At 47.9% G+C, this 14,697-nt stretch overlaps 2 protein-coding genes across 4 annotated transcripts in view; one reads left to right on the top strand and one right to left on the bottom strand.

The window, feature by feature from the left end:
- LOC122934979 (shieldin complex subunit 1-like) overlaps positions 1-6,780 on the bottom strand; it is a 176,102-nt gene extending 169,322 nt beyond the window's left edge. The window contains exon 1 of one of the 2 annotated variants that reach the window (XM_044290674.1): positions 6,687-6,780. The gene's annotated coding sequence lies outside the window, so the exon portion shown is untranslated. The remainder of the gene's footprint in view (positions 1-6,686) is intronic. The other variant, XM_044290672.1, reaches the window with a different exon arrangement.
- A 92-nt stretch (positions 6,781-6,872) lies between these two features.
- Positions 6,873-14,697, top strand: part of GPCPD1 (glycerophosphocholine phosphodiesterase 1) — an 80,321-nt gene continuing 72,496 nt past the window's right edge. Inside the window, exons 1-2 of one of the 2 annotated variants that reach the window (XM_044289830.1) lie at positions 6,873-6,994; positions 7,183-7,275. In XM_044289830.1, the coding sequence (XP_044145765.1) occupies positions 7,227-7,275 (49 nt within the window). In that variant the 5' untranslated portion in view covers positions 6,873-6,994; positions 7,183-7,226. Of the gene's footprint in view, positions 7,075-7,182; positions 7,276-14,697 lie in introns of both variants that reach the window. The other variant, XM_044289831.1, reaches the window with a different exon arrangement.

The raw sequence follows: 14,697 nt of genomic DNA, 5'->3' as shown, positions 1-14,697 counted from the left end.
TCCACTGCACTGATCCCCAGGGTGCAACGGCCTGAGGGAGGACACCGTGACACAAGGGAGGGGCACTTACCGGGAGGTTGGTTAGAACAGAGATCCAAATGGCAGGATATCTGGTTGAAGACATTATTGGGCTACATTTAGACCTTATTCTACACCTGAAACAGGCATAGAAAATGGTAAATGAGATGGGCCTACCGACCCGTCTCCTTCCCCACCCACGATTTTAGACCTGGTGTGAGCGGGGAGAAGTCGCAGATAGTGGCGCAACTAACCATTGTGCCGCCATCTGCACTTGAAATACGCCATACTTAGGTGTATTTAAGTATAGTAAATGACCCCCTTTGTCTTCACCAACTGTGACACAGTGAGAGGTTTGGGCTGGGAAAACAGGTATTTTCCTCCCAGCATGTGCTGCTGGGCTGATGTACAGCCAGGTGAGGTCAAATACTGGACCGGATTTTAAATGCCGGTCCAGGTTTTGGCAGCACCTGGCAGTCCTTAAAGAGGCAGCTGGGCTCAGAAGCCATGTCTGTGTTGGGATCTGGGAGCCTTGTGTCTGGATGAAGGCTTGCTACATGTTTGGTGTGAAAACAGGTTGGTGCTGCTATCAGCAATGATTCTTTGAGGCAGAATTGCTGCATGATGTGAATTACCACCAACACCGCAAGGTGACGTTTTGTTTGAATATGACTGTTTGTTTTGTGACTTGCCTAAAGTGTGAATAAAACACTGAACTGTTTAATCCAAAGAACTTGTTGTTGCCTCTTTACTGCGTCCGCTGATCCAGAGCGAAACCCCACACAAGCGCCCCTCTCCAGCCTTTTGCTCATGATTTCTACACAGTAGGTCACGGTTTTACAACACTTGTGACACAGATTAATCATAATTTAAATACACTATTGTCATAGAAACAGTCCGCAGGCCTGATAAAGATTATAAGTAAGGCCTCATGCACATAGCCGTTCCGTGCATTGGGGACCACAATTTGCGGTCCTCAATGCATGGGCAATATCAATGGGAGTTCTGCAGATGGATCCAGACCCACTCTATTTGAATGGGTCCGTGATCCGTCCACATGTTCTATTCTATTTTTTAGCGGTGCGGAGGCACGGAGAGAAACCCCACGGTTCTGTGCCTCTGTTCCGCACCACTTCTTCCGGATTGCGGACCCCTTTAAGTAATGCAGTGAGCACAAGACCGGGGCCCGCATGTTGCAGACCCGCTGTTTGCGGGCCACAATAGGGGCACTGCCAAAAAACGGCCACGTGTATGAGGCCTTATACATGCCTACAGCTGAATATACTGATTTAGGGCTCATGCACACGACCGTTGTTGTTTTCTGGTTTATTTTTCACGGATCCGTTGTTGCGCATCTGACGTTTTTTTCTCTCTGATTTAAGTCCTCTTCCGTTCCGTTATTGCACAAAACATATCAGTATGGTTTCCGTATTTGATACGTTTTTTGCGGATCGGAAACAGTAACTTATTAATCACCAAACACATGAGCAATATGGGCTAGGCATAGCATTTCTACAGTGTGGATCCTCAAAATACGGATGACGTTCTGATGTGTTCCGTTTGCGTTCCGTATTTTTTGTGGACCCATTGACTTAAATGGGGCCTCAGACCATGATTTGCGGACAATAATAGGACATGCACTACTTTTTTGCGGAACGGAAACACGGAAACGGAATGCACACAGAGTACCTTCCGCTGTTTTTGCGGATCCATTGAAGTGAATGGTTCCGCATACGGTCCTAAAAAAAAATGGAACGGAAGCGGAAATAAAATACGTTCATGTGCATGAGCCCTTACTGTGAGCATTTACTGGGAGCTGTAAAATGATGATAATTACCATCAAATCAATTACCACCAGCAGGTGTAATTACACCCAAGCCGTCCCTTTGATTTCAATGGGACGGATTGTTCCCATACACTTGTATAGGAGCAATCCGTCCTATTGAAATGAATGGGACGGTTAGGTGTAATGACACCTGCTCACCGTGCAGAGGCAATGGCGAGAAGGTAAACAGTGAAGAGGAGGCAGCGCGGGGCACGGCGAGCGCCTTCTCTTCTAACAGCTGATCGGTGGGGGCGCCGGGTGTCGGACCCCAGCCCATCTGATATTGATGAGGATAGGTCATCAATAAATATAACTTGGACAACCCCCTTTAAAATATCTATAATCCCATGATTTATGTGCTAATATTTAAATGGACATTGAAGTGCAAGAAAAGAACTGTCCCAGGAGCTCCACGTACTGTAAAAAAAATAAAGGAACTTACACTCACCTAGCCGATCCCCGTCAGTAACTATGCTTTGGGCGGAGTTAGAGGCGTGGCCTAGCTTAAAAAAAAAGGGCCGGGATGCACGCCGCACATATTGTCCCTCTTTGCCATTTTCAAAAGTTGGGAGGTATGTTCGGACCATTCGTGTAAAAAAAAACTACTGAAGTGTAATACTATGCAGTAAAATTGTATAGAATCTAGAAAAACGCGCTACTTCATCTTGAGTGCTGTTCACACTGAAGGAGACAAAAGGTATCCATCCACGTGATTCCTCAGTTTTGGTATCCACTAAGGTCGATGCTTAAATCTCCTAAAAGTCAAAGAAGAGACGGCCCAACATAGTGAAATACCGCCAACTGAGGTTAAACAACGTTATTGTACTCACAAGATCCATAAAACTGGAGTTTCATGAGAGGTTGTGCACATTTTATATGTGTGTTGTTTTATGGATCTTGTGAGTACAATAAATCACGTTGTTTAAAGGGGTTGTCCGAGTTATGAAAAAAATATATATAGCACTGTAAATCTGATGGGCAGCAATATATGCCTAAGCTAAGCAAGTTTTATGCAAAAAAATAATATATATTTCCTAATTTCCCTGGTTCTTTTCTGGCCCTTTGTTTACATGCTATAAAAACAATCTCTGCCCCTCCCCCTGCTCTGCTAAGGGAGTGGATACAAGAGCTGCCCTGAGTGACATGTCTGCCTGCTGGGAGACTCTGCAGCATGTTGTATATGTAGAACTACAAGTCCCAGCTGTATAATGACACTGCTAAGGGAGTGGATACAAGAGCTGCCCTGAGTGACATGTCTGCCTGCTGGGAGACTCTGCAGCATGTTGTATGTGTAGAACTACAAGTCCCAGCTGTATAATGACACTGCTAAGGGAGTGGATACAAGTCCTGCCCTGAGTGACATGTCTGCCTGGTGGAAGTATCAGCAGTATGTTGTATGTGTAGGACTACAAGTCCCAGCTATATAATGACACTGCTAAGGAAGTGGATACAAGTGCTGCCCTGAGTGACATGTCTGCCTGCTTGGAGACTCAGCAACATGTTGTATGTGTAGAACTACAAGTCCCAGCTGTATAATTACACTGCTAAGGGAGTGGATACAAGTCCTGCCCTGAGTGACATGTCTGCCTGGTGGAAGTATCAGCAGTATGTTGTATGTGTAGGACTACAAGTCTCAGCTATATAATGACACTGCTAAGGGAGTGAATACAAGAGCTGCCCTGAGTGACATGTCTGCCTGCTGGGAGACTCTGCAGCATGTTGTATGTGTAGAACTACAAGTCCCAGCTGTATAATGACACTGCTAAGGGAGTGGATACAAGAGCTGCCCTGAGTGACATGTCTGCCTGCTGGGAGACTCTGCAGCATGTTGTATGTGTAGAACTACAAGTCCCAGCTGTATAATGACACTGCTAAGGGAGTGGATACAAGTCCTGCCCTGAGTGACATGTCTGCCTGGTGGAAGTATCAGCAGTATGTTGTATGTGTAGGACTACAAGTCCCAGCTATATAATGACACTGCTAAGGAAGTGGATACAAGTGCTGCCCTGAGTGACATGTCTGCCTGGTGGAAGTATCAGCAGTATGTTGTATGTGTAGGACTACAAGTCCCAGCTGTACAATGACACTGCTAAGGAAGTGGATACAAGAGCTGCCCTGAGTGACATGTCTGCCTGCTGGGAGACTCTGCAGCATGTTGTATGTGTAGAACTACAGGTCCCAGCTGTATAATGACACTGCTAAGGGAGTGGATACAAGAGCTGCCCTGAGTGACATGTCTGCCTGGTGGGAAACTCAGCAGCATGTTGTATGTGTAGAACTACAAGTCCCAGCTGTAAAATGACACTTCTAAGGGAGTGGATACAAGAGCTGCCCTGAGTGACATGTCTCCCTGCTGGGAAACTCAGCAGCATGTTGTATGTGTAGGACTACAAGTCCCAGCTGTATAATGACACTGCTAAGGGAATGGATACAAGAGCTGCCCTGAGTGCTGGGCGGACTCTGCAGAATGTTGTATGTGTAGGACTACAAGTCCCAGCTATATAATGACACTGCTAAGGGAATGGATACAAGAGCTGCCCTGAGTGACATGTCTGCCTGCTGGGAGACTCTGCAGCATGTTGTATGTGTAGAACTACAAGTCCCAGCTATATAATGACACTGCTAAGGGAGTGGATACAAGAGCTGCCCTGAGTTCTGGGAGACTCTGCAGAATGTTGTATGTGTAGAACTACAAGTCCCAGCTATATAATGACACTGCTAAGGGAATGGATACAAGAGCTGCCCTGAGTTCTGGGAGACTCTGCAGAATGTTGTATGTGTAGAACTACAAGTCCCAGCTGTACAACGACACTGCTAAGGGAGTGAATACAAGAGCTGCCCTGAGTGACATGTCTGCCTGCTGGGAGACTCTGCAGCATGTTGTAAGTGTAGAACTACAAGTCCCAGCTGTATAATGACACTGCTAATACACACAGGGTCTTCCCCCTACCTTCCTGCGCAATGCTCTCTCTAGTCTGTCAAATCCTGTGCCCAGAATTGTCACGGCTGCAGCTAGCCAGTGTGTGCAGCTGAAAGGGTTAAGAATCCTGCAGGCCAGCACAGTGACATCTCATTTACAGGCTTGTAAACAAACTTTATCAGAGCAGGGAGAGAAGCTGACATCACAGGTCATGTGACCCTCAGTGAAATCTGAGAAACCAGCCACTGCAGATAAAGTGAGGGAATTGGAAAGCTGTTACATTTGCCCAGTTAGGCCTCATGCACAGGACCGTTGTGTTCCGTTCCGCAAAATGGTGTTCCGTTGTTCTATGATCCGTTTCCGTGTGTCTTCCTTTATTTTTGTAGGACCACCAGACATAAAGGAATGTAAAAAAACTGTCTAAGACAGGTTTGCCATGCAAATGATAGGAAAAAAATGGACGAGGACGACAATCTTGTGTGCCTCCGCGTTTTTTATCGGTCCCATTGACTTGAATGGGTCCGCGATCCGTTTTCCGTGAAAATAATAGGACAGGTTAAATTTTTTTGACGGACTGGGACCACGGATGGCAAGCGGTGCATTAGCCGAGTTTTCAACGGACCCATTGAAAATCAATGGGTCCGCAGAAAATCACAAAAAACGGCACAACGGAAACAGAATAAAACAACGGTCATGTGCATGAGGCCTTAGGAACATAGAAAGAACAAAAAATAACTCAGACAACCCCTTTAAGGCCTCTTTCACACTTGCGTTGTCCGGATCCGGCGTGTACTCCACTTGCCGGAATTACACGCCGGATCCGGAAAAACGCAAGTGTACTGAAAGCATTTGAAGACGGATCCGTCTTCAAAATGCTTTCAGTGTTACTATGGCACCCAGGACGTTATTAAAGTCCTGGTTGCCATAGTAGGAGCGGGGAGCGGTATACTTACCGTCCATGCGGCTCCCGGGGCGCTCCAGAGTGACGTCAGAGCGCCCCATGCGCATGGATGACGTGCCATGCGATCATGTGATCCATGCGCCTGGGGCGCCCTGACATCACTCAGGAGCGCCCCGGGAGCCGCACGGACGGTAAGTATGCTGCTCCCCCGCTCCCCACTACACTTTACCATGGCTGCCAGGACTTTAGCGTCCCGGCAGCCATGGTAACCACTCTAAAAAAGCTAAACGTCGGATCCGGCAATGCGCCGAAACGACGTTTAGCTTAAGGCCGGATCCGTATCAATGCCTTTCAATGGGCATTAATTCCGGATCCGGCCTTGCGGCAAGTCTTCAGTTTTTTGGGCCGGAGCAAAAAGCGCAGCATGCTGCAGTATTTTCTCCGGCCAAAAAAACGTTCCGTTCCGGAACTGAAGACATCCTGATGCATCCTGAACGGATTTCACTCCATTCAGAATGCATTAGGATAAAACTGATCAGGATTCTTCTGGCATAGAGCCCCGGCGACAGAACTCTATGCCGGAAGACAATAACGCAGGTGGGAAAGAGCCCTTACCTCAGTTGGCGGTATTTCACTATGTTGGGCCGTCTCTTCTTTGAGCATCGACCTTAGCGCGGTTTTCTAGTTTCTATCCACGGGTCATTTGCGAAGCGCACAATACTGATCTGGGGAACTTTTGGTGCAGATTATTGTCTGTGTTTAGATGTGATTTGTTTTTTATGTTGGGTTATTTTTATTATTATTTATTTATATGCAGTAAAATTGGATCTTTCGCACTATGAACCATAAGTGTCCCTCTGCGACCCCTGAAAAAGGAGGGAGCGCCAGCACCTAACCCCACCTGATACAACGTCACATATTGAAACCCTAGAAATGGCAATGTGAAAGTTGCCGTTTGTCAATGACGAATAACGCAGGTAGAACCGCAGCTGCAGCATGACGCATCGCATACTGACACTTACTTGGTGTGACTTTTGGGAACCACGGGCCAGGACAGCTGACGCAGGGCATCATCTAGCAACCGACCAAGAATCAGCCAATCGAGGACGCTTTCTCATCTCCTCACTGACCAGGAGTGATAGTAGCTTCACAGCTATTGGCTAGAATCGCAGCGTTCCGCCATTGGCTCTGCGCGGGAGGTGGGCGGAGCCTGATGCGGCAGGGTAGACTGAGGCGCTGCTGCTGGATGCTGTCACTGTTTCCGGTGCTCACTCAGTGCGGGACTGACCTGCCTCATACCGGTCTGGACCGGTCTTGGCTGTGTGGGAAGGTACGTATCCAGTGTTTTCGCTGTGCGGACTGCGCTGACGCGGAGTGTTTGTGCTGAAGCCGGGGGTCTGCGCCTGTGCGGTGTGTATTTTGTCAGTAACCTTCCTGAGAGACCTCAGACGACCTCCTGTCGTGGCTCTCTAGGAAAAGCCTGTCCCGTATTGAGTCTTGCTTCATTTGTGTTTCCAGGGAAGAGCCGTGTATGTGGACATCATAGCAGGGGCCCCAGCACCATGACCACTTCTCAAGTCACCTTCCAAGTCCGGGGCTCCACAGACCCAGGTAAGTGGCCGTCCTCCTTGTGAAGGGGTCTCTTTGGTATGGCACTTGTTGTTTCTGATATCTGCTTGTTCGCCCTTCGTAAATCTGACGCAGCTTGAAATTGCTCGGACGCGTGTACGTCATTGCCCTGTAACTGGCGTAATACCGTCATATCGTGCTGGAATATCAGGGCATATTAGGAGGGGACCTGTCATCACCTTTATGGTGTCCATACTAACGGCAGAATAAAGTACAGACAGGTGAGTTGATTTCAGCGGTCTGTCATTTATAAGTAAGTCGTTGCCGAGAACCAACATCACAATCATTGCAGACTGGGCCTGGAAAAGAGTCCCGGCCACCTGAGAAGAGTCCTGGTTATTCATGAATTTCTGCCCACCTGCTGATCGCTGACAGTCTTCTACCTCGTTTTCTCCCTTTATGTCTAGGTAGAAGACTGTCAGTCATCAGGAGATGGGTGAGAGAGCAGGAGATTATGAATAACCGTGACTCTTTACCAGGCCCAGTCTGCAATGATTATGATGCTGGTTCTCAGCAACCACTTACCGTATTTTTCGCTTTGTAAGACGCACCCCAGATTTAAGAGTAGAAAAATAAGAAAAAATATTTTTCATCAGACCTCATATCAGCCCACTCAGTACCCCCCAATCAGACCTGAGATTAGCCCATCAGTACCCCCCAATCAGACCTGAGATTAGCCCATCAGTACCCCCCAATCAGACCTGAGATTAGCCCATCAGTACCCCCCAATCAGACCTGAGATTAGCCCATCAGTACCCCCCAATCAGACCTGAGATTAGCCCATCAGTACCCCCCAATCAGACCTGAAATTAGCCCATCAGTACCCCCCAATCAGACCTGAAATTAGCCCATCAGTACCCCCCAATCAGACCTGAGATTAGCCCATCAGTACCCCCCAATCAGACCTGAGATTAGCCCATCAGTACCCCCCAATCAGACCTGAGATTAGCCCATCAGTACCCCCCAATCAGACCTGAGATTAGCCCATCAGACCTCAGATCAGACTAAAATAAAAAATCATCTTACCTGTCCTGCTCCGCGGCTCCTCTTCAGCTGTCGCGCTCCCATCTTCCCATTGTCGCATGATTGCGCTCAGCGTCAGGTCATAGTGCACACACTACGTCCTGACGCTGTACGGGGTCAGGACAGTGCAGCGCAGGCCAGAAAGATGGGAGCGCGACAGCTGAAGAGGAGCCGTGGCGCAGACCAGGGAGGGTAAATATTACCTGCGCTTGCGGCGCTTTGCTCCCTGCTCCTAATACATACTAGTGAGCGCTTCCATAATGGAAGCGCTCACAAGTATTTGTTTTATAAGACGCGCAGACATTTTTTCCCCCCACTTTGGGGTGGGGGGGAAAGTGCGTCTTATAAAGCGAAAAATACGGTTCTTTTAGCTCATGAGTGACACACCGCTGACATCAGTATTTCTGTCCCAAATTTATGCTGCCCTCAGTACAGTCAGCACAAAGTTGATGACCGGTTCCCTTTAATGCATTTGTTATTGAAATCACATAGGTTCCACGTGGGTCGGCACTAATGTTTTAGTATGGTGGCTGGGATCCTAATTTGCGAATGGTGCAGCTTTATAGTACCTGACAGTATATTACACAGTACTAGATAATTAGTACAGTGAAGTATACAGACGATCGCATAGCAAAGTCCCCTTGTGGAACTAATAAATAGGAAAAGTTAAAATTTTTATAAAAAAAATAAAAATCAAAGAGAATACACGCCTCCACATATGTTGTATCGCCACGTCTGTAACGACCCATACTACACAATTATCACATAATTTATCCCACACCGTTAATACAAGGCACTTACTAATATATTGTGATTGTCCATATTGCTTCCTTTGCTGGCTGGATTCATTTTTCCATCACATTATACACTGCACGTTTCGTGCGTGCACACTATAGGAATGACCAGCCTATGTGCGCTACCACGGTCCCACCAGAGAGGCAGGCGCTTTTTCCTATAGTGTGCAATACGTCTTTACAGATCTATAGTGTGCAAGCATGACCACCTCTACTGGATTGCAGGCTGGTCGTAACCATGGAAACAATCAGTGTATAGTGTGATGGATAAATGAATCCAGCCAGCAAAGCAGGCAATATGGACAATCACAATACATTAGTAAGTGCCTTGTGTTAACTTTATCTACATGATAAATGCCATTTGCTGAAGTGACACAACCCCTTTAAATTAAATGTGTCAGGCCAAGGAGGTCCTACCCAATTCCGCTAGGCCTCACCCAGGATGGTGTTTGTGACTTTTGTATACCAGAACACTGGCAAACAGCTTTAGTAGATGTGCCCCCCATGCTTGCTGTGGTAGACTGGCTGGCAGGGCATGCTACAATAGACAAGTGATGTGAGCGGCACTGACAAGTGCTGAAGTAAGAAAGCTTTAGCAGCAGCTATATACAGAAGGATCAGAGTTTTCTGAAGGGCTGCGGAGCTTTCCGTGGGAATAGGAGTCTCTGTCAGTATTATAACTGCTGACATACACCTCCTGGAAATGGATGGCGCAGGGAGCGCTTTTACAGCTCTGACCTGGCGTCATGTCTCGGAGGTAGCTGACCTATTCCTGCGTCTGCACTAGAGAGAGGATATGGGGCATGGTGCAACCTTCTAACACGTATCTGCCCGCATTTCCTTGAAATTACGTAGTGAGGCGGGGGGGATGCAGAGATTTGCATAACATTTCTGAGAAGGTGCGGTTCATTGTAGCTTAAACTCTAGGTTATGGTGAGCTGCTGAGAGACCTGTGCAGATGTGGATGTGATTAAGGGTACTTTCACACTTGCATTAAAGTTTTCCAATATTCAGTTCCGTCCTCGGGGCTGAATACCAGAAAAAAACTGATCAGTTTTATCCTAATGCATTCTGAATGGAGAGCAGGAAGCATCAGTTTAGTCCCTCTTACGTTTTTTGGCCGGAGAAAATAAAGCAGAATCCTGCAGTTTTCTCTTCGGCCCAAAATCCTGATCACTTGCCGGAATCCTTTAATGCCGGATCCGGCCCCAAGTGTTTCGATGTTCTGTCAGAAAACCTTACCTCGTCAGATTCGAGCGCAGTACCAGGGCATGGGTAAGGTAAAATTACAGTGAGCGCTGACTCATGGACGCGCGAACGGACACCGCGCATGCTCTCTCAGAGGTAAGGCGATCTGACGGTCTTTTGTCTTGTTAAATCTCTTTACCCTCACACTGTGCACACGCGTTGAGGGTAAGGAGATTTTACAATCCGCACGTGCGCAGTGTGAGGGTAAGGAGATTTAACAAGACAAAAGACCGTCGGATCTCCTTACCCCTGAGAGAGCACGTTCAGTGTCCGAGGCCATCTCCATGAGTCAATGCTCACTGTAATTTTACCTTACCCATGCCCTGGTACTGCGTTTGCGCGGAGGCGCTGTGCCGTGGTACTGCGCTTGTGCGGAGGCGCACGCCCCCGGAAGTCACGTGGGGTGAGGGAATCTGACGAGGTAAGGTTTTTCTGACAGAACACCGGCAAAACTGATCCAGTTTTGCGGTTTGCGCATGCGCAGACCTTTTTAAAATATATATTTTTTTTTTATATAACGGATCAATTTTTCCGGATGACAACTGGAAAGACAGATCCGGTATTGCAATGCATTTGTGAGCGAGATCCGCATCCGGATCCCTCTCACAAATTCATCCGTTTGCGTCCAGAATTCCGCGTCCGGCAGGCAGTTATGGCGACGGAACTGCCTGCCGGAATCCTCTGCCGCAAGTGTGAAAGTACCCAAAGACCGTCTTGCATGTCCCGCTGCTGGGCCAATCATGCACATGGTCTGATGCAAAGTGAAAGGGGACGAATAATCATTATGTCCCCCATTAAGGTTCTCTCCAGCTAATTGGCCGGATCCTCAGCCCGTGTGAAAGGGCCTCCAACCCATATCATGCTTTTATCAATATTTTCTGAAGGAGAAATTCCCGTCTGCTGCAGACAGCCTTGTAGTTACTTTAGCTGGAAGCCACGTGTTCTGTAACAAGCTGGAGCCTAATCTTCTCAATCTATGGGAAAATGAGTTGAAGTAATGTGACTTTTGTTCCCATTTTTCAACAGCGGGGCTTCTTTGTTAATGTCAGGAGACTAATTTAAGGTTTGTGAAAGAATGTCCTTGGACCGAAAAAGTTCTTCAGTGAATGTTGAAATGAAGGACTTGATGTAGTAACCTTAGGCTTGGTATAAGGAAAAGAGCCTTAAAAAAAGACAATTCTGCTCACTATATCCTGAGGATGCAACGTTGCCTCTGTATCATGCTCTTCATAGTTAGATGGGACCACATAAGCTTACAGTATGATGGTCTTATAGGTCTGTGTCTTCCAAGCATTGTACCCAGCTGCAGTGTGTGCGCTGATGACCTGAGAGATGTCTGCAACTCCTCCAGCCTTCTTATCGAGGAAATGTTGGACTTCGTTCTTTCTCCTCAGTTTACTCTTATTGAAAAGATGATTATAAATTGTCTGTTATCTAGAAACTTTTTTTTTTTTCTACTAATCTAACATTGTACAAAAAACGCCAAGAATAGCGACGCCACACAATATATTCAAATCAAAAAAATCCTGGGTCATTTAATTAGACTAGGCGCTTTAGATGCCAGTCTAAATACCCATTGTGTTGCCTGTGAATGTGCCAGCATTCGGCACATCTACCACCTGTCTAAATCTACGCCATCTCCCTTGCTGGCGTAGATTTAGAACATTTTCTATGCCTAAAATAGGCATAGAAAATGATAAATGAGATTTATCATTTTTTTTATTTTTTTTTGGGGGGGGACCTGGCGTGGAGCCGAAAAGTCACAGATATATACCAGAAAACTGGTAAATATCTGATTGTAAATGACCCCCATAATGTTTATGGTCACAAATCCAGATGACAAATATTACATTGTTAAATCTTAAGTCGCCTCCATACCTGCACAGAACCAGGAGCGACAGTGTGGCACACAATTGATCAGGATAAAGCATAAGAACCAAAAACATAACCCAAAAAGGGTAATATGAGTCAAAGTGCAAAAAATGAAAAGACCAAGGAATAAGGCCTCATGCACACAGACGTTTTTTTTCACGGTCCGCAAAACGGGGTTCCGTTGGTCCGTGATCCGTGACCGTTTTTCCGTCCGTGGGTCTTCCTTGATTTTTGGAGGATCCACGGACATGAAAAAAAAGTCATTTTGGTGTCCGCCTGGCCGTGCGGAGCCAAACGGATCCGTCCTGAATTACAATGCAAGTCAATGGGGACGGATCCGTTTGATGTTGACACAATATGGTGCCATTTCAAACGGATCCGTCCCCATTGACTTTCAATGTAAAGTCTGGAGTTCTGTTATACCATCGGATTGGAGTTTTCTCCAATCCGATGGTATATTTTAACTTGTAGCGTCCCCATCACCATGGGAACGCCTCTATGTTAGAATATACTGTCGGATATGAGCTACATCGTGAAACTCATTTCCGACAGTATATTCTAACACAGAGGCGTTCCCATGGTGATGGAGACGCTTCAGGTTAGAATATACAAAAAAACTGTGTACATGACTGCCCCCTGCTGCCTGGCAGGTGCTGCCAGGCAGCAGGGGGCAGACCCCCCCCCTGTTTTTAACTCATTGGTGGCCAGTGGGCCCCCCTCCCCTGTTGTTAACTCGTTGGTGGCCAGTGTGCGCACCCCCCTCCCTCCCTCCCTCTATTGTTTTAATACATTGGGGCCAGTGTGCGCGCGCCCCCCAACCCCCCCTCCCTCCCTCTCTTGTTTTAATACATTGGGGCCAGTGTGCGCGCCCCCCAACCCCCCCTCCCTCCCTCTCTTGTTTTAATACATTGGGGCCAGTGTGCGCGCGCCCCCCCAACCCCCCTCCCTCCCTCTATTGTTTTAATACATTGGGGCCAGTGTGCGCGCGCCCCCCCAACCCCCCCTCCCTCCCTCTATTGTTTTAATACATTGGGGCCAGTGTGCGCACCCCCCCACCCCCCTCCCTCCCCCCATTGTAATCATCATCGGTGGCAGCGGAGTAGAAGATTTTCATACTTACCTGGCTGCTGGCTGCTGCGATGTCTGCGTCCGGCCGGGAGCTCCTCCTACTGGTAAGTGACAGCAATGCGCCGCACAGACCTGTCACTTACCAGTAGGAGGAGCTCCCGGCCGGACGCAGACATCGCAGCAGCCAGCAGCCAGGTAAGTATGAAAATCTTCTACTCCGCTGCCACCGATGATGATTACAATAGAGGGAGGGAGGGGGGGGGGGGTTGGGGGGGGGGGTGCGCACACTGGCCCCAATGTATTAAAACAATAGAGGGAGGGAGGGGGGGTTGGGGGGGCGCGCGCACACTGGCCCCAATGTATTAAAACAATAGAGGGAGGGAGGGGGGGTTGGGGGGCGCGCGCACACTGGCCCCAATGTATTAAAACAATAGAGGGAGGGAGGGAGGGGGGTGCGCACACTGTGCCACCAACAGTTAACAACAGGGGAGGGGGGGCCGCACAATGATATTCAAACTGGGGAGGGGGGGGGGTCTGCCCCCTGCTGCCTGGCAGCCCTGATCTCTTACAGGGGGATATGATGGGGTTAATTGTACTATCATATCCCCCTGTAAGAGATCGGGTGCTGCCAGGCAGCAGGGGGCAGTCTTGTACACAGTTTGTAGTGTATTCTAACTAGAAGCGTCCCATCACCATGGGAACGCTTCTGTGTTAGAATATACTGTCGGATCTGAGTTTTCACGAAGTGAAAACTCAGCTCTGAAAAAGCTTTTATGCAGACGGATCTTCGGATCCGTCTGTATGAAACTAACCTACGGCCACGGATCACGGACACGGATGCCAATCTTGTGTGCATCCGTGTTCTTTCACGGACCCATTGACTTGAATGGGTCCGTGAACCGTTGGCCGTGAAAAAAATAGGACAGGTCATATTTTTTTCACGGCCAGGAAACACGGCTCACGGATGCGGCTGCCAAACGGTGCATTTTCCGATTTTTCCACGGACCCATTGAAAGTCAATGGGTCCGTGAAAAAAAACGGAAAACGGCACAACGGCCACGGATGCACACAACGGTCGTGTGCATGAGGCCTAAGAGTGATACAGACTACAGCAGCACCCGCGACCCCAACGCTCTTCTGCATTCGCTTCCTCCAGGGGCTCCTCTAGCATTCTAGTAAATATATTTTTTCATTTTTTGACACCTGTCTCAAAATTCTTAGGCCTCCTTGTGAGGTCCTGGTCTCGCCTCATGCACACAACCGCAAAATACGGATGCTGTTTATGTTGCTGTCTACATTTGTGGACCTGTTGTTTTCATGGAGTCCGTGGTCCATATTTTGCTGACATATTCTGTCCTTTTTCTGGAATGGACATACGTTTACAGAACAATTTATGTGC

The sequence above is a fragment of the Bufo gargarizans genome, chromosome 4, assembly GCF_014858855.1.
Source record: "Bufo gargarizans isolate SCDJY-AF-19 chromosome 4, ASM1485885v1, whole genome shotgun sequence".
Taxonomy (NCBI): Eukaryota; Metazoa; Chordata; class Amphibia; order Anura; family Bufonidae; genus Bufo; species Bufo gargarizans.
The sequence above is the reverse complement of the archived record's forward strand: the minus strand, read 5'-3'. Positions and strand labels throughout refer to the sequence as shown.